Here is a 26,175-nt window from a genome sequence, read left to right as displayed (position 1 = left end):
TATTTGTATTCAAATAAAAATTATAATTTAAAGTATTAAAATGAACACAAATATGTGTGGATGAATAAGCAAAAGATATTCGATTAATTTGATTTCTTACAGATATATTTTACTTGATATATTCTAAAATATGAATAATTTAAATTCTCAAAATAAGCTCCAAAAAAAGATTCAATTGGGTCCACAGCAACTGTAGACCCCACACAGCAGTCACCCCAATTCCTGCACTTAATCGCTTAAATATAAAATAAAAAAAATACATCACAATACATCACAATTACATACATACATACATACAAAGAACACCAGTTGATTTTCCCATTGAAAAACTCTCTCTCTCTCTCTCTCTCTCTGTTTTCTCAAAGATTTGCCAGATCTCTCGATCTCGCTCGCTCTGATCAAACTCACAATCTGGTTAGCCCTTCAATTACTTCCCCAATTTTTTCCCTAGCCGATTCTTTTTTCCTCAATTTCATTTTTTTTTATTCTTCCTTTTTGTAATTTATACATGCATTAGCTATTGGAAGAAAATTTGTTGTGCGTTTTACATGGATTGTGATTTCCGATGATCCCATTTAATTTTTTTTTTCAATTTTCAATTTTATTTTTTTAACAGGGTTGCACGACATACAGTTATATTTGTTGTCGGTAATAGCCAAAGCTGAGGACTTTGATGCTAAAAAGGTACGATTTTGTTGAGTTTTTGTTCATCGCATGTTGTAATAGTTTTTATTTTTTGTCACCATAAAAAAAATGTGTTTTTTCGTTAGGTATACGGGCGACCCATCTTGTAATTCTAGCAGAATCATGTTGAAATTTTATTTGCATGGGTTTCGTTTACTCTGTTTGGCTGGTGAGAAAATTGTTTAAGAGGAAAGAAATTTTTTTTTTTGAACAAGAATGTTCTCTCCAGTTTATTTAATTATTTTTTTTTTAAAATTTTTTGTTTAAAATAAAAATTTGACCCAACAACCTACATACCAAGTTCTATTATGAAAATTTATAGGGCCAGATTTTTTTTCCCCTTGATATGAACTTTTAGAATTGAAAGTTTCCCCTTTCTGTTGCTGCATTTTTTCTTAGAAAACAAACACAGCCTTTGTTGTTACTCATTGTTTTTCTGAGAGTTGCAAATTTAATGGTTGCTTTATGATATAGGGGATTTTTTATTCTTGATTTGGTTGGAGCTATTTCCATGAGGTAACAATTTTATAGGGCTGTTTATACCTCCTAGATTCTGCTTAAAGTTCGGCAATAACTGGATTTTTCAAATTATTATAGGGATTTTTCAACAATGTTTTTCTGGGGTTGTTTTCAATTATACTCTCTTGGGCTATGTAGGTCCAAAATTTTATGACACCAGAAATTTTTGTAAGACTCATAGAAATTTATAGTTGAAATTTCAGTAATTTAGTGGGAATTATCTTGATAACGAACTATAATTTTAATCCAGTTTTGCTTCTAGATGTTTTTAGGCCACGGAGTTTTTGAATGTTTCCTCATAAATATAATTCTACTTTCCTTGGCAGGTCTTCTTTTAATGTCCCTTTTCAGGGTGAAGATCCTGTGAACTTTGACCTCTTCTGTTCTTATTGGCATTTTTTAGCGGACTTTGAGCTCAAGTTTTTCAGCTTTTTTGGACTCTGTTTTATTTACCTGGGACAAAAGATTATACAATCTGTTGAAAAGTTTATTAAATGCAAATTAAAAACAAAGTTCCACTAGAGTTTCCAAGGGCTGAAAGGTTACAAAAGCTAAACTTTCCAAATCTTCAATTTGTTGAAGGGGTAGTTTAGAAAGACCACCTTATTTTAGCACTGTAATAGGATTGAGTTAGCTTGTTCTAAAACTAGAGCTACAAACAAGCCGAGCCGAGCTCGGTTGAGTTCAAGCTCGTTTATTGAGCTTGAGCTCGGCTCGATAAGTAACTGGGCCCGGGCCGGGTTCGAGTTCTGCTCATCTCAGCTCATTCATACCTTAGAAGTACGGACACTTCTAAGAAGGTGATGTATCCGTGTCGTGTCCGTGTCGGACACAGACACTCTTTGGAGACTTTTTCGACATGTGTTCGACACTCTTCAAAACGTGTCTTATTTTTTAATATTTTTGAAACACCCAGATACTCTTTGGACACTTCGAGAATACACGTGTGTATCTCTTAAACACACGTGTCTATCGATCAGACACATGTGCAACTAATTATAAGTTTGAACAAAACAATTTAAGATACAATAATAAAACAAAAAACATATAAATTTATAGGAATTAGTGTCATATTGCATTTTTTATTATCTTTGAATGATATATTCATATATATATAACATATAATAAATATATAAAATTATACATTTCATGCGTGTCCCCTACGTGTCGTGTTTTGCATTTTTTGAAAATTAACGTATCGGCGTATCCGTGTCGTATCCATGTCGTGTCGCGTGTCTGTACCTATGCTTTTTAGGTTAATACTAATGAAACTCGAATTCGAACTTGGCTCAGTTCGGCTCGATAAGATTTTTTTAATATTATTTAATATATAAATAATGTGTTTATAAATAAAACATAAATAATAAAACTTGCAATTGTTTACTGGAATGAAACAAACAGTTCTTCAAAATACATAACTTGAAAACGAACTTGAATAAAATTACAGAGATAGCTACTTTTTGAGGAAGGAATACTCTCAAATTGTTTTCTAACTCTGCTTATCAATTTACTAGGTTCACCAATTTATAAGTCAAAAAGTAACTATGCAGCTTGTGACTAGTGGCTGGAAGAGCATGATGGAGCACATGGATGCTGTCTGAATCTTTCGGCCAAATGACTAAAGTTGATTGAAGCTTTTGGCTTTGATGACTTTGTCTGATTGGTGAATAGAATGACTTTGGCTTTTACTATTCATAACTTTCGGTGGCATGTGATTGGAATCAATATATAGACAAAATAACAGCTTTTCTCAAAAGATGAGTAGAGAGTGAAGCTATAATGCATATATATCGAAACCAATGTTGACTGTTTGAGCAATTGGCTAGGCATATGGATCCTGAGCATCTTGAAATTCGGGTCCATATGGATTTTGAGTAGTTGATCCTTCAGAAGAGTTTGACCTGTCTGAACCATCTTCTGAACTGTTATTATGCGAGTCTGACTTGGCTTGGGCCATGAGGAGACGAGCCATTTGGAGGAGCTCCTCTTTAGATGACTTGGATTTGGGCTTAGCCTTGGATTTAGGCTTATCCTTTGACTTGGGCTGATCAGTATTGGGCTTTGCTGACTTGGATTTAATATTTGATTTAGATGACTTGAGCTTGGAAGAACTGGATGTTGGGCTTCCAAGATTGACTGGAGAAAGTTGGCTTCCCTGAGATAGTGAAGCAGTTGGGATCTGCTGAGCTTTAACCATTATAGGAGTTGGAGCATGTATGTTGATTAGGAATTCAGTTTGAACAATCTCAATAATGCGTGAAATTTTGAAATTATCCAACCATTTAACCATGTGTTGGCGGTAAATAACATCATCAGAAATATCATATTGCCATTTGAATATCCAAGGGATTTTGTATTTGGATGTAAAAATAAGCAGTGGAGGAAATTTCCTTTGCTGTGGAGTGAATGAGAAAATAGTGAAGAAATAGTTGACTTGTTCAATAATTACAGATGGGAAGATTTCTGAAATGGCGCCATACTGAGTCCACCACCGCAAAAACCAAGTAGGTAATTCAGATTTGAACTTTTGATCAAACTAGAGAAACCAAGAGTGGCTATTTGACTCATTTTGATACAAGAGAACTTTGAACCAAGCATCAATGTAATCATAGTAACTGTATTGAATTGAATGACCAGGCAAATCTTTTAGTTGGTAAGGAGGACCCCAGTCAACTAGAGAAACGAAGTTGTGAATATAGAGTGAATGATACACAATTTTACTTGTGTAAGTACGATCATAAATGGGTTTAATCACAATAGACTGATGGTTAAACAGGATATCTTTATAGAAGGTAATTGTCTTTTCTGGATGGAGAGGAATAAAATGCCATCCAGGAGGGAAATAAGATTTTGCCAGATCATGAACAGTATGACTCTTTGGGTGACTGGGTTTTTTGAAAAAGAGATTAGTAGTAGTAGATTTAACATAATCAGACCGAGCAGATTTAATAGGGTTAGGAGGATAAGGAGTAACTGCTTGACTGGATGAAGCAAAGGGATCAGTAGCCAAAGCAGATCTATAACTAGGCTTAGGAATGTTACCAAGAATTTGGTAACAATTAACCAATTCAGCAAGGTGATATTTGGTGACTAATTTCAAGGGAGGAGGAACAAAAGGTTGACTAGATGGGACCAATGCTTTAGAAGGGGGCCTGGGACGAGACATCTGTGAAATAGATAAATAAAATTAGCATCCATAGAGGATATCTAATTGATCAGTATGTGAATGTAAACAGTTAATATAAAATGAGAAAGTTGCTGGTGTTGAGCTTTAATCCGATGGAACTGAATATATTGAGCACGTTTAGTGGATAAATGGGTAGTTTTGAGAAAAGCAAGGCGAGCAGCAGTACGCTTAATCAGGGATTTGTAGTGTTTAATTCTATGTTTGTGGTATGAAAAAGAGGGAATAGGCATTATCCACCCTGTAAAAATTCTCTGGTAAGAAAATCAGAAATAGGATTTTGACAACCAGGAATATATTCAATATCAAAATAAAAAATACTTAATATAGATTGTCAACGGGCAAAAATTTGTTTACTAGTAAGATTTTGAACATCTTTTTCTAAAACACACTTAGCAGATTTACAATCAACACGAAGTAAAAATTTTTGATTTAAAATATCATCTTGAAGTTTACTAATACATAAAACAGTAGATAAAATTTCTTGTTTAATAGTACTCTAATTTTTTTGTGCTTTATTCCAGACACCAGAATGAAATCGAACAATTTGTTCAGATGACTGATGAGTGATTTTTTGGAGAAGGATGCCACCATAACCAATATCAGAGGCATCGGCTTGAATAATTTTAAAAGAATTGTCAGTGGGAATACCAAGACAAGGAAGAGACTGGACATATTGTTTGACTTGTTTAACAATAGTAGTATGAGTAGGAGACCAAGGGGGAGGATTGTCCTTTAATCGATCAAATAAGGGTTGATAAGTTTTCTTGAGATCTTTATAAAATTCAGCAATATAATTAAGTGATCCTAGAAAACGTTGTAACTGGGTTTTCTCTAGAATTTCATCAGGAAATTTAGAAGCAAATTCAATAGAGCGACTAATTGGTAGAATTGTATTCTAGTAAATATCATATCTTAAAAATCTGACTTTAGTTTGGAACAATTTAATCTTAGGAGCAGATATGACTAGACCATGACTTTTAATAGTATAAAAGAATGCGGTAAGATATTTCCAACGTTCACTAATTGATTTTGAAAAAATGAGAATATCTATATAAACTATGGAAAAATGACTAAATGGATTAAAAATATCATTCATTATATTTTGAAATTCACTAGGTGCATTTTTTAGTCCAAAAGACATGACATTCCATTCATAGTGACCAAAGGGTGTAGTAAAAGCAGTTTTATAACTATCTTTAGGATGAATTTGGATTTGTCAAAAATCACTTTTTATATCAGATTTACTAAAAATGATAGCTTGACTAAGTCTTTTGATTAAGTCTTTTTTATGAGGAATTGGATATCTAATCCATTCTAAAACTTCATTTAATGGTTTATAATTAATAATTAGGCGAGGGACACCTCGTTCTAATTCAGCATTTTTACTAACATAAAAGGCAAGGCAAGACCAAGGTGATTTACTATGACTAATAATCTTATTTTTTAATAATTCGTTGATTTCTTTTTTACACATTTATACTAATTCATAATTCATTTGAATAGGTCTAGATTTAGTAGGAATTTGTTGTTTATTAAAATTTTTAATATATGGAAGTGTAACTACATGTTTTTTCCTATGCCAAAAGGCCGTGGGTAGAGTTGAATAAACAGTTGTTTCTAATTTTAATTTAAATTCTTCAATTTGAGAGATAAGAATTGGGTCAGTTAATTGTTGTTCAATTCTTTTGTAATTAACTTCTTCTTTAAGAAATCTTAACTGACGAGTTAATCTATTAATAGTTTGGGAGATAGAGCAATCTTTTAATTGATGTAATTCAAGAGCTTCAGGAGGAGATAAAAATTTAAAAGTAACTGTTTGGCCAAGGGCTTGAGTAGTTATTCCTTGAGTGGAAGTTGTAAATGGATATAGCAAAAATATAAATGGTGTTCCTAAAATAACTTTATCAGTCATATTTCGGACTAAAACAAAAAATGTTTTAAAACAAACATTATTCTGGCAAATATGAACTTGTGGTAATTTATATTTAATATGCATTTGACTACCATTAGCAGAAGTTAATTTTTCACTAGTTTTTTCATAATATTTAGTAGGAATCAATCTTTCTTGAATACAATTAAGATTAGCACCAGTATCAATAAGAGCAATAACTTCTAATTCAAAATCATTAATTACTATTTAATTTTGGAGTACCATTTTTGAATATGTATTTTATGGAGAAAATTTAATCTTTTGTTTTCATGATCAGAAGAATGAGTGGATCGATTATCAAATAAAAGATTATTAGGATTAGTATGTTCAGATTCATTATCAAATTCTTCCGGGGAAATGGCGTTATTAGCTTGGAAATTATCTAAACTTTTATTAATTTTTAAAACAGTAATTTCATCTTTTAATAATTTATCTTTATTTTGTAAATCTTTGATTAAATGTTTGATTTGATTGATTTCTTGTTGTAAATCTTGAACAGTAATGTCTTTTGATTTATTTTTAAATCTTTCTAAAGTTTTAGATAAACTAATAATTGGTTTGTTAGGTTTCAATTTCTTATCAGTTAATAAAGATTTTAATTTAGCAGTATATTTCTGTTTTAATTCGGGATCCTCTAATCGACTAATTAATTCAATAAGGGCATTTTCTTCTTCATGTTGTTTGGTAAGAACAACGAGTTGTTTAATTGGTTTACAGCAAACATCATTACATCCTAATTCAATATTATTTTCAGAATCATTATTGGGTGAATGGTAATCAGAAGATGTATCCTGAGGATTACTAGAATTATTATCAGAATTACTAGTAGATTGGTTTAATTGGAAGATTTCAAATAATTGATTCTTTGATTCATCATTGATTTGGAGTTGATTAACTTTGTCTTTTAATTTTTGTTTGTGTTTACATTTATTAGAATAATAACCCTTTTTTCCACAATTATAACAAGTAATATCCTTAGTGGATTTAGATTTTGGATGTGATTTCCTATAATATGTCTTTTTAGGTTTAGTATAAAATTTATCAGTTGATTTGAAAGGTGAATTATTCTTTCTATATTTAGTAGAATATTTTGAAGAAGACTTATGTTTATTGTATTTATGTTTTTTACGGCGAGAAGGTACTAATGGAGGTAAACCATATTGTTCACAAAAATTACTTAATTCAGATTTAGCTTTATGTTTCTCTTTAGCAGCTTTTTGACTAAGTTTAAGATGAATACACATTTTTAAATCTTCTTTTTGAATAGTACTAATAATATCACCATAAGTTAAATTATCATATTCAATAACACCTGTAGGTTGGCTAAGTACATCCCTAATTTTGTGGGTAAAGAGACTAGGTAATCCATTAATAAATTTTTCTTTCCAAAATGATTTAGTACAATCTTCTCTTAACATGACTCTAGAGGTAAAGACATCTTTATACCATCTAAAATCACTTGATGTAGGACAAGTAAGATTACTAAGTTGATCATGTATACGAGAATAAATATTAGTGGGAGCACATATAAAATGTCGAACTATGGTGTAAATTAAAATATTAATACCATCAGGTTTATAGTAGCCAATATTTTCATCAAATATAGGTAAATCATTTTCATCTTTTTGACTTGCATGTAAAATCGATTCTCGTTGATCTTTAGTAAGATATTTTTCCCACCAAGATTTGAGCATGCCAGTAAAACCAGAGGTGATCAATGAGACAATTTCAGGTTGAATATAATCAGGGTAATTACCAAAATAACTATTTGTAACTATGGATAAGTGATTTAATTTTTGAAGGATTTCATCTTCACTAAGACCATCGATATTCCATTCGTATAACTTTTTAGTAGATACAGAAAATTGATTACTAAGATTAGTTTCTTCATATTGGAGATCAGGTGGTGTGGGACAAGAATACCAATTTTTGGTAAGAGTGGTTGTTGGAGTAGGTTTAGGATAATGAAGTTTATTAAGATTAGTCGATTGAAATTGTTGAGCTAAGATATTGATTTCCTTATCAGTTGTATCAGTTTCTGATTGAGTAGAAATAAGTTCCAGAGTAGGTTGTTGATTTAAAACAGTAAGACTTTTTTCAGTAGAAGGAGAAGCCTGTTCAGTAGCTAATTTAGAGAATAATTGATCTATAACTTTAATAGTAGAATTATCCTGAGTTATTAGACTATCTCGTTTAGACAGATTACTAGGTAAATTTAATATTGGTTGGTCTAAAGTTTGTTTACTAGAAGAGGTGTGGTTAGTCGAATATTCTTCCAAGTTAGTTTCTATCTTATCTAATTGTTTGCCAATAGTTTTTAGGCATTGATTGGTATAATTATTTTGTTCAGTAACATTTTTGATTTCAGGGTCAGTGCTAGTTAATTTAAAAGGCGAAGCCTGAATAGTAGATCCTTGATGTTCTATAATTATGGTAGATAAGGGAGGATGACTATAATTAACAGTAGTAGTAGGAGAAGTTTTCCATTTATGTTTTGTAATTGTTTGAACTTCTTTATAATGGTCTTCTAAATATTCAAAGAATGGAATTTCAATTTTATGTTCAATCATAAATTTGTACCATTTACGAGTAATTTTAGATTGTTGATCAGAATTATATTTAAGCCTATAAGTATGACGTTTGGTTTTATTAATTTTAGATTTAAATTCAATGCGTAATTTATCAAGATCAGGAGCAAAAAGTTTACTAATGGTCATTAATTGAGGATTGATTGGAGGTATAACTTCGAAATCAGTTTGGGTTGGGGAATCTTGAGATTCAGTGTCATCTTCAGGTAAATGTGTGTGTTGAATAAACAGGTTTATTGATTTGAGAAGTGGTGGAGTTATCTACGCCTTTCATTTTACTATGGAAAGTTTGACTAATATGAATTTGACTATTTTTTCTAAATAAAGGTGTATTAAATATTTCATCTTCAGTTTCAACATCAGTAGGTATGCTAGAAGTACTATGACGAGAAGATTAAGATCGATTAAATTTAATCCGAATAGATCCATCAATAAATTGTTGAATATTTTGAATATCTTGACAAGTAGATTGTCGTTGATTATATTTGTAATTTTCATTAACTGTAATCTATTGGTCGGGGAGAGTAATATTTTTCCATTCGATCATTCGAGGAATATTTATATTAGTATCATTATTACTACTTTGGATTAGTAAGGTTTTGTCTTTAGGACTTTTGTGTAAGGCTTGAACATTCAAATTGGTTTTAATACATTTGTAATGAATACGATAAATTAAAGCAATATTATGAACCTTTTCTTTCATATTTGTAAATGAGCCAAGTAATTGAATATTTAGGGTTAAAGCATCTAATATATGAGGATCTCGTAGACTAAGGGTGAAATCAGGAAAATAATTAAAATGGATGGGTCCTTTGTGAAGACCAATTTCCATCATACCCATTAAGCTATCATTATAATCAAGAAAACGAGCATCTCTTAAGCATAGTAAAACAGAAGTATTTTTACCTTGTTGTGTTAATGGTTTGATTCCAACTTGAATTAACCTTAAATGAATAAAATTATGACCAGTTTTCAAATGATGTTTAATAGTATTGGCATCAAATAATTGACATGTTTCTCTAGGTTTTTCTAAAGTATAGATTTGTTCTTAAGTTTTAACATGAAGATTAACATTAAATGTATTCTGTATAAAAGTAGTTTTATAAATTTCTTTAATTGGTAATCATGGTATATTCCAACTTAAATCAATTTTATCATTTTGTATTTCTACATCTTCTTCATTGATTACTAAACCTTGATTAGGTATAGAAGGCAAAGTTGTTGACCTAGAACTAACTGAAGAATTACTTCTAAATAATTGACTCATTTTATCCTGAAATAGTTTACAGGGAGCTCAATACATTGTCTAATTTTATCATGTCTTCACATACTATGTTTTTACACATACCCAGTTCGGAGAACCCCTAAAATCCAACACTGCCTAATCAAAGGACTTACCTAGGACTTGGGACGAAGGATGGGTGGTTAATAGCAAAGTGGAAAGACACGGATAAAATTTTGGACAGATTAAGACAAAAGACTGTAAACAATTTCAACACAGGAGAATGAGTAGACTTTGGAAATAATGATTCAGTTAGTAACAAAATACAACATAAACAAGTCAAGCTTGACGAGCCGAGTTTATTCGAGCTCAAACTCAGCTCGTTTACTACACGTGCCACGTCGAGCCAAGCTGGGGCCTTAACGAGTCGAACCGAACCGAGTTGAGCCTGTTCGTGAACAGTTTGGTTCATTTTCAGCCCTGTCTAAAACTGACCAATGGGTTCTATCCAAGTTGGCTAACCCATTGGTTACCATGACTCTCCTTGTGAGAAGTCATGGGAGTGGAATGTGTTGGGTGTGTTTCTAAACTCTTATAGCCAACTCATACGAGTAGCACTACAAAAAAGTAGATATAGTTATAGCCTTACAAAAAATTATAATTAAAAGAAAGGAAAAAAAGAGGAGGCTATGAGTATAACAAATGAATGTAATGAAAATTGACAAAGAACTCAGTAAAGGGAAATTTTTAATTCCTTGATGATCATTCAAGGGAAAAAAAAACACTAAAGCTCATTAGTTTTTCTTGACTTTCGAACTCAAGTTCTTTAACTCTTCTCAACTTCTCTTTTGTTTACCTAAGAATGACGACAATAATCTTTTACAAAATTTAGTAATAAAAAAGTAGAAAAGAGGCAACATTAGATTAATGAATACTACAAGTTGTAAGCTTAAGTTGAATAGAGATGGCTATTCTGTGGGAATCTTAACCAAAATGGCCTCTGGAGGACCCACACAGAGAATGTGAGGGAAGCCTATTCTTTGGCTTCTCATTCCTCAAGGTTGGGGTGACTAGTGCAGTTGAGTCTCTTTCCCTTCTGAGAGGTATTCGAGGCTAGCGCTTGCCATTTCTGAAATCTTATTTTCAAAGCAACTTATTGAAAGTTGAAACCATGAAGAAGTGAATGGTGAGAGGTGCTAGTGGTTTGGAGATCATTTGAAATAGTGACAGAGGTCTATGACCACCTTATGCACAATGTATATGTGAGTTTTTTCATGGATCTCAAAATTGGAAAGTAAAAGTAGTTATCTTGGTGAAAGGGTGAGTAGGGTGACCTTGACAATTGGATTTTATTGGGGACCACTCTGCCTCCTTAGTTGCTAGACTTGTGATGGTCACTGTGTGTGTTCATAATTTTTTTGTTTTGTGTTTTTGTACATTCTCTCATTCTTTTCATTTGTTTCCTTCTCTGTTAGAAAAATTTGTTGTAGACATGTTATGTTTGCCAGTAAGTTGCAGGATGAACATTGTGATTCTCTTTTGTGACATTTTATAGAGGATCAGGTTGAATGAGAGAAAGGTCTTTCATGAAAATTTTTGGATGCCTGTTGAGATGCTGAGATTTGAGAAGACATCAGATAGTGGATCTTGTCGTTAGTTGTTTGTGTTATATCTCCCATTTTTGGGCTTTAAGTGAAGTATATGTGCAAATATGCTCTTTGTTTTTGTAGCTTTTCTTTTATATTGATTCAATCTCTCGTAATCAATCACCTGAAAAATATATCGTAGCACAATCCATTTATTTGTCCCATGTTATACAGTTTATTGGTATTATGAGTTTAGTACATAATTTATCATTGCAGCTGATAAATCTGATTGGTTTTTACACTTCAACGATATTTCCACATGAATCAGGAATTATACAGAGTCACTGGATTCAACAAAATGGGGCAAAGGAATATGATGTGCACGAGTCAGATGATTGATTTAGATCCGGATCAACTAGCCCAGTCCCATCTCCGTCCTGAACCTCGTGTTCTTTATGGGAGCGTAGCAAATTTTCCGCAGTCTAATGTCCACACAATATTACCAGCTGCTGGGAACACGGATAATTTCGATATTCATCATCTACCGGACAATCATGAAAATGCTTTATTTTATGGGATGACGCATTACAACGGTTTCCAGCATAATCACCCTGCTAGATATCTTGACTTGGGTGTTGCTACTGCATCTAATTACTATAATCCGTACATGACTCCGTTGGGTTCTAGAGTCCCTCTCCCAATAAATCAAGGGTCTCATGATCAGTTTCCATCTTCCAGCAATGGTGGAATTGTTGGAGTTCCGACAGTTGACTATGGTATGAACAATCACTTCATGGATGGTGTTGGAGGTTCATTTAAGAGGAAAAATGCAGATGGGATTCCAGGAAATTTCCATTATTGTAATGCCTCAGCTGGTTCTAGTTCTGCAATTGCCCCTTTAAATACAAGGAACATCGAACCCGGGATGACTCCAATGGATGCTGCATCTTTTTCACTCCCCAAGTACAGAGGGAATGACATACCATCAATTGTGGAAGTAGGATCTCATAGAAGTGCGAGGAATAGACCAGGTGCTGTTGGACCAGACTCTGTGTTGGGTCATAACCCTAACCATTGGACTCCAGCCAACTATCCAGGTCAAGTCTTTCAGACAGCCGGTTCTCCCTGGTTGGGCCAGCAGTTCAGCAGTAATAGTGGTGATGGAGGAGGAACTTTGACTTGGAGTCAGGCACCCCCTATATCGTATTTGCATGGTAATTTTTTAGGGTTTTTTGTGTTATCTATTCTTTAGCATTTTCTTCTTCATCCTCAGTATATTTCCAACAAGTTTTTTTTTTAGGTTATGTTTGGATCATAGATTTGAGTAGGGATTTGTGGAGGGAAAGGAAAAGCTAAAGTGATAAAAATACTCAAAGCCAAGATCCAAATACAACATTAAAGTATCATCAGATTTATCTTATGTCAACTTGTTCTTATATCGTTGGGTGGGAGCTTCCCTACCACTCATGTCAAGTGAGAAGGACATTGACTACTATTATTTCTAAAGGGACCATTTTACTAATCGTGTTCCATGGAAAGAAAAAAAAGACAAGGAAACTTGCATCATTTGATCTTAGTGTATGGTGTCAGTGATATATTCTTAAACATGTAGGATTTCAACTAATTACAAACCTCTCTCATATGTCTTGTCATTTTAGGGAGCAATGTCAATCGTGAATGCACAGAGGCAGGAAACATGGGTGTGCCGGGATATCAAGAGACAACTAGCAATAGAAGTTCAACACCTTTCTTGCATCTTCCTCCCATCCACCAAGGGCACCCCAATCTTCATCATTTACCACAACCCATGCAAGGAATGAGAGCCCAAAACATCAATTTCCTTTCTCAAGTAGCAACACCTTCTCACAGACTTCCAACAAATAGCACTTCACACACTGGTATGAATCCTTTCCAAGATGGCGTGGAGGTGGGGCCTAGATATGTGGGGCCTGTCCCACCAACTGGCCTTAGGATATACCGGCCTCACCGAAGGGCAATCATTCATGACGCAACTGCGAGCCGCCACAACCTTCCTCACTTGAGAGTTCTTCCAACAGACGTAATATTTTTTCTATATTTCTGCAATGTCCCTTTTATCCGAATAATTGAGAAAAGTATACTCTGTTAGTGACCATGTTTACCTGTGTCTGTATAAATTGGCTAAACAAAGTTGGTTGATTCGTGTAGGAAATTGCCATACTAGAGATTCCAGGCTATTATGAAGTAGGGAATTCCATTGATCATCACAGAGAAATGCGCTTGGATGTAGATCATATGTCATATGAGGTAATTGGGGGATTTATTTTTTCTTACGAATGCTTAGGTAGAATTCATTCGGAGGATCTGTATCATTATCATTATATATTAGTACAACTTATTAATGCGATGGCAAACCAAAGACTTGTACATAGTAAATTGACCCACCACTCAACTTATGCATTTACTAAATACCTCACCATAAGCACTCACATTGGACTTGAGTTCTTATGTGCACATGAAAAACCTCACTGACTTCCATCTATCTTCGGTGGTTCTCTACCACATACCCTAAGGTTGTGTTGACTTGAACCTCCAAATTAATTGTGTCCAATTGAACTTGTAGATTAATTGAGTCCAAGCTGTTGTGTTTGAATGTGGTCTAAAGTGTGGCAACCAGATATGTCAAAGAGTCCATTTGGACATGAGGTTTTACAATCATAACAATTGATTGCTTGTTAATGAAACACTCGCATAACACTGTGCTGTCAACATTTTTGCTATACTTACTGCTGACATATTGAATAGAGAAGTAATACATAAAATTCAGCTGCTGCAGTTATACATAAAATTCAATTTAATAACAATTACCGATTGCATAATTTATTGGTATGAATGCAAAAGACATACACATTATGTGATTACCATTGATCATTTCCCTGACAAACTCTGCTTGTCAATAGGGATGAAATGAGAGAGAGGCCATTACTCAGGGGATGGAGATTGACAGTGTTGCTATGGTGAAACTACAAAATGAACCTATAGAAACAAAAGATTAGTGAAAGTAGCCAAATGGAAGTATAGGGATTTGAGTGAAAAAGTGCATAGCTGATTCCTGAAACAAGAAATACTCTGTTGAGATAATGCGGACCCATGGAATTTTCATTATCTTAAACAATTTGTTGAGCGGATTAGACGCAAATCTAACAACTAACAAATGATTTTCGTTGATAAAAAAAGAGAGAGAAGATACTAAGCAACTTTGTAGCAGTAGAATGAAGGCAAATGCAGGAGCCAGCGTGTTCGTAATATGGAAAGCACATAATTTACCTACTATAAAAGCAAGGAATTTGAATGGGCGGTTTTGGGGCAGGGGTCACCATCTTCAAGAATGAAAACTAAATATCTCCGTGAGTTCCTAGTAAAAATTTCAAGTCAAAATTCCACAGTTTGATCTTTGAAACCTTGTGGCCAAACTACCCCAGACGCTGGGCCTAAGTTACTAGGATGAAGTTGCCTACGTATTCCAAGGATGGGAATCAGGCCGTACGTAGTTCCGGTTGAGGTTCACTCGGGTATTAACACTCTTCTTTTACGCTCTAACTTTTGCCAAGGCCGCCCTTCCGAGTTTTCAACCTTGCGAGCTCTGTTTTTCTTTTCTTTTATTTTCATTTCTTTTCTTTTTTTCGTTTTCTTCATTTTTGTTCTTTTTCTCTGCTCTAACTTTTTCCTGGGTCGCCCTTCCGGATTTTTCGCCTAGCGAGCCTCTCAAGGATAAAAAAAAGTTTAACTTGTCCATTTTGATTGAGCCACTTAAGAGTTCCAATCACAATAAATACTCTCAAAGTTTTGGTCACACAATAAATACTCTGGTAGTTTTGGTATTTTTTGCCTATAGTCCCACATAATAAAGCATGTGGCATGCATTCTTTTATAAAAAGCCTCCTCATAGTTGCTACAGCGGCAACCTGGTAGTAGTGCTCATTGTGAGAATATAGAATATATTATTGTGTGTTGTGTACAAATTAGAATCCTATTAGAGATATGATTGTGTTAGAGTCCTGTTAGAGACATAATTATAATTGTATTTGTATTTTCCTTTTTGATTTAGGATTTAGGGCTATATAATCTAAGGTCTGGTTGTAATCTTTGATACATTGAATATATGAGATACAGAAAGCTATTCAAAAATCTGACATGGTATCAGAGCCGTTCTCTGATCCGAAACCCTAGAGCCGTCTCCATTACTCACTTGTTCGTGTTCGTGCTTGCTTCTCCCAGGCTCATTTTGGTTCGACTTTGGTGTGTGATTGTGCCTCATCTCAGTCAACTCATCTACTCAATCTAGTTCGTGACTCATCTGCTCGTGATTGTGCCTTGTCTCCGTCAACCCATCTGGATTTCTTCTCTGTTTGTGCTATTTGGTAGTCGCACCTATCCAACAGTTCGTCCCATCTAGTCATCGCCTCCTCACAGCTCGTCTTCTCTCTCTGGCTCTACTTCGTGGTCAACTCATCTTGGTTTTGCAAGACTTCGACCCATCTCTAGTTCAGTTTGTCGAAACCCCTAGTTCTCTCTCTGGTTTGAAGCTCTCTGGACAAATTTCGCGACCTAGCTGACTTCTTCTCGCTGCTCTCTGCCTCGCGATTGTCCCTGGTGTATGGTTCTCTGGTTGCTTCGTCGCATCTGTTGGTTGCATCGAAGAGAAGTTACCTCTCAGTTTCTCTCACTCCAAAGGGTTATGTTTGAGGCTAGTTCGACCCATTGGATTTTTGCATCTGAAATCCTCTAATATTGGATTATTGTCATATTATTTTCTGATATTACATTTAGACCTCATACTCTTTTGGATGTTGTACTGTGATGTTGGATATATTGGTTTTGTTGCTCCCATTAGCTTTCAGTTTATTATGATAATGACAGTTTCTGCTTCTGTAAAGCCCAAGAAAGGGCTCCTTGCTTCAGATGAGTGTGCCTACTGCCATCAAAGGGGTCATTGGAAGTACCATTGTCCCAAGAATGGATGTCTGGCTGTTCAGTCTCCTGCCGATTTTACTATATCTGCTCCGTCTCCTGATCCTGACTTAACTCCCTTGATTGCTCAGATTAGGCAGCTTCGGCATATATTGTCTAACTCCCAGCCATCCCCATCTACCTCAATTGTTTCCTCTCTTCATTCAGGTTTGCTTGGGTCTTGTTCAGGTATTTCTTCGTTTGTCTGGCTTTTTAACTCTGGTGCCTCTCATCATATGACTCCTCATCTCTCTTTACTTCAAAATTGCACTCCTCCTCCTTTTCCTATTACTGTCAATGCTGCTAATGGGTCTGGTATGTCTGTTATATCTGTTGGGTCTGTCTTACCGTCTGCTATGTCTGCTGTCTCTATTCCACCTGTTCTTTATGTTCCTCAATTATCTGCCAGTTTATTATCTATCAGTTAACTTGACGCCTCTGGTTTTGATGTTATCTTTTCCTCTTCTATCTGTTCTATGCAGGATCGGATGTCTAAGTAGTAGATTGGGACTGATCGTAGAGTTGGGGACCTCTATGTAGTAGAGAGCTTGCATCTGCCTTTGACAATCTTTCCGACTGCCTTTTCCTCTTTTCAGTTAGATTCTCTGTCCAGTCCTTTCTACTTATGACATTCTAGATTAGGCATTTGTCTGCTGACCGCTTGCGGTCTTTGGCTCAATCAGGTATCTTGGGAAAAGTTTCTCCTAGTGAACTTACTGAATGTCAAGGGTGTAAACTCGCCAAGAAGACAGCCTTACCTTTTCGTAAAAGCACTTCTATATCTGATAAACCATTTTCTTTAGTTCATACTGATGTTTGGGGCCCTTCTCCTGTTCTCACCAAAGGGGGTTCTGCATACTATGTGTCATTTGTTGATGACTGCACCCGTTACACTTGGGTTTGTCTTATGACTCATAAGTTCGATTTCTATCAGATATACCGTACCTTTCAGTCTATGATTACTACACAGTTTGAGTCTACTATTAAAGTGTTACGGTCTGACTTGGGTGGGAAATATTTTAAAACTGAGTTTTGTGCATATTTGGCCAATTTGGGTACCATTCACCAAACTTCCTGTACAGATACACTTGCCCAAAATGGTCGCGCTGAGCGTAAACACTGTCATCTCCTTGAGACAGCTAGGTTTCTTCTTCTCTCTGCCTCAGTTCCGGCTCCATTCTGGGGGGAGGCAGTTCTTACTGCTGCCTTTCTTCTCAATCGCATGCCTACTCCCATTCTTTTTGGTCGGTCTCCTTATGAGGCTTTGTTCTCCCAACTTCCTAACTACTCCCTCCTTCGTGTGTTTAGGTCTGCCTATTTTGTCCTTCTTCCCCGCAAAGATAGGACCAAACTTAGTGCCCGGTCTGTTCTCTGTGTCTTTTTGGGTTATAGTCCTACTCAGAAAGGTTATCGGTGTTACAACCCTGTTTCCCGTCGTCTTTATGTCTCCCGTTATGTTTCTTTTCTCGAACGTCTGCCTTACTTTCAGCTTCCTCCTGTCACTGCTTCGGTTTCCAAAGAGGATTTGGTTCACATTGACCCATTTCTTTCTGAGGTACCGTCTGATGAGTACATCTCCACAGTTCCTCCTGAGCTTGTTTCATCTCTCCTCTTGCTTCACCTTTGGCTGCTTCTCATCCTTCAGTTTGTTCTCCTTCTCCGTTGTTAGTTTATTCTCGTCGCAAGGCTCCTCTTCCACCAGTTGTCTCAACCTCTACTGCTGCCGACTTTGATCTTGCTGCACACCGATATCCTACTCGAGCGCGTCATCCTCCAAACAGGTTAGGTTGGTCTAATACATGTTTTTCTGCCTCCTATCGTACTTTTTTGTCTGCTATTCACTCTTTTTCAGAACCTCAGTCTTACAAGGAGGCATGTCAGGACCCTCATTGGGTTCACGCTATGGAAGATGAGTTGTCTGCTCTACAGAAAACTAATACTTGGGAGCTGGTTCCTTTGCCTGTTGGTAAGAACTTGGTTGGTTGTAAATGGGTCTACAAAGTCAAGACTCATTCTGATGGATCTCTTGAGCGCTACAAAGCTCGTCTGGTTGCCAAAGGTTTCTTTCAGGAATATGGTATTGATTATGAGAAAACATTTGCCCCTGTTGCTAAGATGACTACTGTCCGTACTTTGATTTCTGTCGCTGCTATTCGTTCTTGGCCTCTTTATTAGATGGATGTTAAGAATGTTTTTCTTAATGGTCATCTCATTGAGGAGGTTTACATGCGTCCTCCTCTTGGCCTTCACCATTTCTCTGGTTAGGTTTGTTGTCTTCGCGTGCTCTGTATGGTCTAAAGTAGTCTCCTCGTGCTTGGTATGATCGATTTCAGACTGTTGTTACCGAGCTCGGGTTTCATCCTTCAGCTTCCGACTCTGCTTTATTTCTGCAACATACATCGGCTGGTTTTGTTGCTCTCTTACTCTATGTGGATGATATGATCATCACTGGCTCTGACTCTTCTGCTATCTCTGAAGTCAAGCAGCATCTCTTACGCACCTTCGAAATGAAAGATCTGGGTCCATTACGGTATTTTTTTGGTATTGAGGTTGCTCCCAAAGGCTATTTTCTGTCTCAGGCCAAGTATGCTAATGAAGTCATTCATCGTGCTGGTCTTACTGATACTAAGGTTTCTGATACACCTATTGAGCTTAATGTGAAGCTTAACTCTATTGATGGTGTCCGTCTGGATGATCTCACTTTATATCGCGAGCTTGTGGGTTGTTTAGTTTATTTGACTGTTACTCGCCCTGATCTAGCTTATGCTGTTCATGTGGTTAGTCAGTTCGTTTCTGCTCCTTGCTCTACCCATTGGGCTGCTTTGGTTCGCGTTCTTCGCTATCTCAGGGGTACCAGCTTTCAGGGCTTATTGTTGTCCTCTACTTCCTCTTTGGACTTGGTGGCTTATGCTGACTCTGATTGGGCCGGTGATGTTACTGATCGTAAGTCTACGTCTGGTTTCTGTATGTTTCTTGGAGATTCCTTGATCTCTTGGAAAAGTAAGAAACAATCAGTCGTTGCTCGCTCTACTGCCGAAGCTGAGTATCGTGCTATGGCTCATGCCACTGCCGAGATTGTTTGGCTTCGTTGTCTTTTGTCTGATTTGGGTGTCTCTCAGTCCTCTCCGACACCTCTCTATTGTGACAACCACAGTGCTATTCAGATTGCCCACAATACTGTCTTTCATGAACGGACGAAACACATTGAGATTGATTGTCACTTTGTTCGCTAGCATTTGCAGTCTGCCTCTATCTCACTTCCTTTCATCCCTTCAGCTTTGCAACTTGCGGATTTCTTCACCAAAACTCACACTATTGCTCGGTTTTAGTTTCTTCTTAGCAAACTCTCAGTGTTTTCTGCTAAAACACCTTGAGTTTGAGCGGAGGTGTGAGAATATAGAATATATTATTGTGTGTTGTGTACAAATTAAAGTCCTATTAGAGACATGATTGTGTTAGAGTCCAGTTAGAGACATAATTATAATTGTATTTGTATTTTCCTTTTTGGTTTAGGATTTAGGGCTATATAATCTAAGGTTTGATTGTAATCTTTGATACATTGAATATATGAGATACAGAAAGCTATTCAGAAATCTTACACTCATCACGTACAAAATATTTTTATTGTTAAGCAATTGAACTGCGTGATTACTGTGAACCAGCTTCAGTTTGAACCATTAGCTAGTTCAACCGTAAGTTTGGACGGATTGCTTTTTATGAATGAGTAGTGGATAAAAAATGTTCAAACATTTTTTTACAAATTTTAAAATCGAATTCGAAGCAACAGAATTCGAACTTAAAACCAGCAAAGGGCATGGAGCCCAAGACATTGTAAACCCACCTTTCAACCACTCCACTACATTAGAGTGTCTTTTATGTTTTTATAATGCAAGCAATATTATTTATTGATTTTAAAAATTGTCAACCCTCACGCTTCCGCACTTCTATTCGATGTGGGATTGATTCAATTGAAAGCTCATATAGCAAAGTTGTGATAAGTCAACACAACACATAAAGAGTATGGTGATTAACTTCGAAAAAAAATACAATTATTTCAATATTGAGCTTTCAACCGTTTTGAAGTTTATACATAGAATGTAGTAGAAATTTTGTGTTTGGATTGATTTTGGGAGATAAATTTTCAAAAAAATTATTGGGGAAAGAGTTTAAAATTTTTTTTGATTTGTCTGGTTGTATATTTTGAAAATAGTTTTGGAGTATGGGAGTTTGGGATGATTTGATATTTTGTTGTAGTTGAGTAAATGTGTGTGAGAGAAAAAGTGATTGAGAAGGAGAGAGGAGAGAGAAAAAGTGATTGATTGATGTACATGAGAGTGATTTTGAAATTTTTTTGAAAAATTTCCAACCAAACAAAATTTTGAATTTTTTTTTTCAAAAATTGAGAGTTAAACCAAACAAGGCCAAACTTTGATGTTCCATGCTTGTGTTGGGAAGAGCTGGGAGTATTAAGGCTTCTTTGGTGTAAAGAAAGTGTTAAAATTTACCATCACCTACCACCAATTTACCATCACCTACCACCACCCACTCCTCACCTACTCCTCACCTACTACACTTCACCTACTCCCCTTCACCTACTACCTTCTTCTCTTCTATATATATGAATCAATATACACAACAATTTTGTAATACATCAATCATATACATCAATTTATTTTACATGGTATCAGAGCTAGGTTAAGAACCTAGTATTTTCGCTTCACCGGCGGGCGGCAGCCTCGCCTTGGCCGCCCGCCGGACCTCTCATCTTCCAACTATTTCTGCATGCCGGATTTTCATCCATCAAAACCAACACCACCTCGCTGCCGTCATCCACTTCTCCACCACCACACTGCTACAGACTGTCATCACACACACACGGCCTCACTTTTCCCAGTCTCTCTCACTTTACACCCACTCTCTCTCTCAAACATATCTTTCTCTCTCTCTCTCTAGAACTTTATTCGGTGAGGATTAGTGTGCCTAACGTGGGGGGGGAAGTCTCATCAACATGTGAAACCCTAAAAAGAAGTTCCCACTATATCACTCTCTAATTATTTTTCTTTCTTTGCTTTTTCGTGGGCCAGAGAGTACACCACTTTCTTTGCTTTTTGCTTTTTCATAGAATTCAACAAACCACACCACGTTCCCACCACACCATTTTACTTTTTTATTTTATTTTATTTTATCTTCCATTTTACTTAACCAAAAAAAAAAAAAAAAAAAAAAAAACAAACAGACGAAGAAGACGAACTGGACGAACTGCACACCAAATTCATTTTATTCCTGTCGGGACTCACCCCGATCCATTTTACACAAAAAAAAAAAAAAAAAAAAAAAAAAAAACCACAAAACAAAACAAAACAAAACAAACACCACCCATACCCAACAACCTCATCCACAGGCGGGATTTTTCTTCTCTATTCTGCAGCCGGTCTCTTCTTTTTGCCTCCGTCCTGGGCGGCCTTTGCCGGTGTTGCCTCCGTGTTTCCCACTCCACTGGGCACGATCACTACTCCCTGCTCCTCCACTGCAGCATATGGCGGCCCTCCAAATCGGAACATCACGGTGGCCTTCCGCTTCAGCTCCTTGTTTTCTGCCCTTAGCACGCTTATCTCTGCTCGCGCATCCTTATACATGCGTTGGAGTAGAGCCAGCTGGGAGTTTAATTGCTGCACCTCATTTGTCCTACTCTGCAGCCGGTGCGACAAGTTTGTGACCGCCGTCATGGACTCCACACATGCCTTCAAAGTATACTGATTCGCCTCCACATCCGTTTGCACTGCCATTTTTTGCTCCACCGATTGCATCGGAAAGTTCAACGGAGCAAACCCAGTGGTGTTTGGTTGAGGTTCACGGGACACCGCACCCGTTATCTCTCTTGTTGACTCGTTGAGGTCGGGAAAGAGAGTCAGCAGACCACGGGACGACGAAGCCATTTTCTCTCGCAACAGAGTGTTACAGACTCTCTCTCTCAGCACAACAGTGTTACAGCCTCTCTCTCTCAGCACAACGAAGAGTTTTACAGAGGATTTCGCAGGTTTCTTGCTTCTGCCTCGGCCTCAGGCTCTGTCTTGGTTAAATAGTCGAGGCAGCCACGCGCATCGCGCGCCTCTTGACGCCAGACAAACGGGCACGCCAGCCAAGGCACTCACGTGCCTCACCATCATATCTGGCACGCCTTTTGATGCATCGGGCACGCCTTTTGATGGCACGCCTTTTGACAGATTGGGCACACCTTTTGAGGGTGCGACTTTTTATGGGTCCGACAAGACTCTGTAAACTGTCCCGACATTTGATTCCGGTTAGCTCCTTTATGGGTCCGACAAGACTCTGTAAACTGTCCCGACATTGATTCCGGTTAGTTTTTACAAGGGTCCGACAAGACTCTATAAACTGTCCCGACATTGATTCCGATTAGCTCCTTTATGGGTCCGACAAGACTCTGTAAACTGTCCCGACATTGATTCCGGTTAGTTTCTACAAGGGTCCAGCAAGACTCCGTAAACTGTCACAACAACTGTCACAGCATTGTCTTCTACAACGGTCCGACATGACCCCATAAACTGTCTTCTACAACGGTCCGACATGACCCCATAAACTGTCTTCTACAACGGTCCGACATGACCCCATAAACTGTCTTCTACAACGGTCCGACATGACCCCATAAACTGTCTTCTACATCGGTTTGACACCACCATTCAGTGTCCTCTACAACGTTATGACACCACCATACAGTGTCTTCACCAATGGTCTGACACAACCATACAGTGTCTCCTATCCTTTTTTTATTTTTTATGTATTTTCTTGTTTTGTTACTCTCTCCAAACTCAAGTTGGTTAGTTTCTATCCTCCTTGAGTTTGCGGGGGGCTGTTAAAATTTACCATCACCTACCACCAATTTACCATCACCTACCACCACCCACTCCTCACCTACTCCTCACCTACTACACTTCACCTACTCCCCTTCACCTACTACCTTATTTTACAGAAAGAAAATTAATGCCATATACCTAACTTTTGAGTTTTAGCTCTATGATACCAATTATGTTGTTAGTGTATGATTTCATGTATTTACGATGTTTTATTTTAGAAATAATGAAAAATATTAGAAGAAATATCTAAGAAAATTTAGTTTTTAGGGAAATATTAATGCCATGACACTTTTGTTTGGAGTTGAGAACATTTCATATGTTGTTTCAAAATGCCCTGTTTTATATCACACTTTCTCTTTCTCTCCTTCACCCCTCTCTCTTCTTTAATGTTTTTTTTTTTTGTTCCTTCACACTGCCACTGCTTCCCCACAGACACCATCATTGCCACCTCCACTGTCAGCTCACTATCACAACTACAGCCATAGCTCGCTGCACCAACACCTTCTGTCTGCTAGCTCCAAATTTGACCAATCACCACAATAATACCACCACTGCAACTTCCACCACGAGCACCCATGCCAGCTGTCACCTCATCTGCATCCAACATCATTACCACCACTCTGATCGACACCTCTAGGACTCCCTCTGGCACCAAACCCAACTTCAAATCTCCCATCATGACCCAATCCAATCCGACTCTTGAGCCTGTTGTTTTATCACAAACAAGATAGGAAGCTTGATAACAATTAATTGAGTCACAATGAATTTATAAATTAATCACACTCAAGTTACATTCTACTCACAAATATGCAAGAAACACTTGCTATATGATCAATACACCATCTATTAATGGAAATTTGAAAATCAAGGGATTGAAAGTAAACCAAACCAAATTAAAAGAAACCCAAGTGTGAATTCCAGCAAATACCTAAGGGTGAAAATCAAAATCATAAATTCCGGCAACTACTAATTTATTTTTCAGCCTCTTAGTTTTCCATCAAAATCAAAATTTCCCCATACTAAACACAACTGGAAATCCTAAAAAAACACCTCACACTTGGTATCACACTCTTCTTTTCCTCATTTGGTTTCCAAGTCTTGTTACTTAGGTTCCCTCACTTGGTTTGTCCACAATGGGAGCTAGGCCGTCCCTATTTACAGTTGTAGTAAGGAATAGTGCAAATAAATCCTAGATTACTACCCTTACATTTGTGATGGATATTGTAGTGGAAATTGCTTTCTAGTGAAGGATATATTATGGATATGGAATTTTGTAGAGGGAGACAAATATCCAAAGGGAAGAAATATTTATAGAGTGAAGAGGAAATAAGTTTCTAGAAATGGAGAATTATTGTTGACTCTCTACAATCAATGTGTTGTTTTGAACTCCCACAAATTGACTAATTGAGCACACTCATGACAATGAATTTTCTATTCCAGGAGCTTCTTGCATTGGGAGAACGGATTGGCAATGTAGCCACAGGGTTGTCAGAGAAGACCATCTCAAGTCATCTGAAAACCCGAATGTACATTTCATCTCCTACTTTGAATCTGGAAGAAGCAGCTTCTTTGGACCAGGAAACTGATTTCTGCGTTATATGTCAGGTATTGTTATAACTCACTTTTATGTATCTTTAATGATTGAAAATTTTGAATGTACTTGAAATGAACAAGCGGTGAATAGGTGTAGATGCACCCATAGTTTATTACATGTAATTCAAATATGAAGTTTATGCTTAACATTCTGAGTTATTGGCTTAAGTTCTTGCTGAATCTTGTCAGTCAGTCTTTAATAATTTTCCAGTTTCTTATTTGTGAATTAGTTGTTGATGCCAAATTGTCTCCAAGTCACGTATATATATATCGATAAGTAAAGTTCATCTTCAAATACGGAAGTTATTGCTGTGATTAAGGCATATTAATTGCTCTAGAAGCAAGCATATTTTCCTTTTCCCTCCCATCGACTGGTTTTTAAAAAAATTTTTTGACAAGAAAACTATACTTTGCTGGTGTCATGCTCATTGTCACCATTTATATGACTTGAGATTAAATAAAGTTATCTTGTTGAAAGTTTTTGTGAATGGTCATTTGAGATTTTTTTCAGACTGATTATAAGAACAAAGAGAAGATTGGAACTCTTGATTGTGGACACGAGTACCATGTGGATTGCGTGAAAAGATGGCTGCTCATCAAGAACACCTGTCCCATCTGCAAATCTGCGGCGTTGACCACATAGAGAAATGAATTACGGAGAGGGGGTCGATGGTTGGAAGATCAATTCAAAAATGACTGCCCTTTATTATGTTCCTAAACTATAAAAGTCAAAACAGAGTTGGTATTATGCCATGTTATTCTATTTATATATATACATACAGAGACATGACCAACACAGGTCAACCCTGTTCAAGAACATTTTATTTGTTGGCCTCATGTCTGTTTTATCAAACTTGTACAGACTTTTCCAATTTGTTTTTGGATCATCATGCATCATGGGGGCTGTTAATATGACATTTATGTATTCATTATGTGTATATTTTTTGGAAATGTTGCACAGAAGTCTGTTCAATTTGAAATTTGATCTATTATTTTTGTTTACAA

General features: G+C 36.4%; 1 protein-coding gene across 7 annotated transcripts; it reads left to right on the top strand.

Moving 5' to 3' along the window:
* Window positions 1–258: 258 nt before the first annotated feature.
* Window positions 259–26,175, top strand: LOC114279246 (putative E3 ubiquitin-protein ligase ZFP1). 7 transcript variants are annotated; one of them, XM_082884799.1, is made up of 9 exons: window positions 261–414; window positions 617–684; window positions 1,159–1,200; window positions 1,530–1,555; window positions 12,045–12,930; window positions 13,375–13,775; window positions 13,904–14,002; window positions 25,018–25,182; window positions 25,682–26,175. In XM_082884799.1, the coding sequence occupies exons 4-9, from the start codon at window positions 1,541–1,543 to the stop codon at window positions 25,811–25,813; spliced, it is 1,698 nt and encodes a 565-aa protein (XP_082740925.1). In that variant the 5' UTR covers window positions 261–414; window positions 617–684; window positions 1,159–1,200; window positions 1,530–1,540; the 3' UTR covers window positions 25,814–26,175. The 7 variants fall into 7 exon arrangements, with proteins under 7 accessions (XP_082740926.1, XP_082740925.1, XP_082740928.1 ...); XM_082884802.1 differs by having other exon boundaries at window positions 1,530–1,744; XM_082884798.1 differs by lacking the exon at window positions 1,159–1,200.

This window comes from Camellia sinensis, chromosome 8 (assembly GCF_055761805.1).
Source record: "Camellia sinensis isolate YWXY chromosome 8, ASM5576180v1, whole genome shotgun sequence".
NCBI lineage: Eukaryota > Viridiplantae > Streptophyta > Magnoliopsida > Ericales > Theaceae > Camellia > Camellia sinensis.
The sequence above is the reverse complement of the archived record's forward strand: the minus strand, read 5'-3'. Positions and strand labels throughout refer to the sequence as shown.

What these genes read in the sequence shown, in the direction of transcription:
- LOC114279246 (XM_082884798.1), top strand. An exon ending in CCCTATATCGTATTTGCATG is followed by an intron (nt 12,931 to 13,374) that starts GTAATTTTTTAG and finishes TTGTCATTTTAG; the next exon opens with GGAGCAATGTCAATCGTGAA. An exon ending in TGAGAGTTCTTCCAACAGAC is followed by an intron (nt 13,776 to 13,903) that starts GTAATATTTTTT and finishes TGATTCGTGTAG; the next exon opens with GAAATTGCCATACTAGAGAT.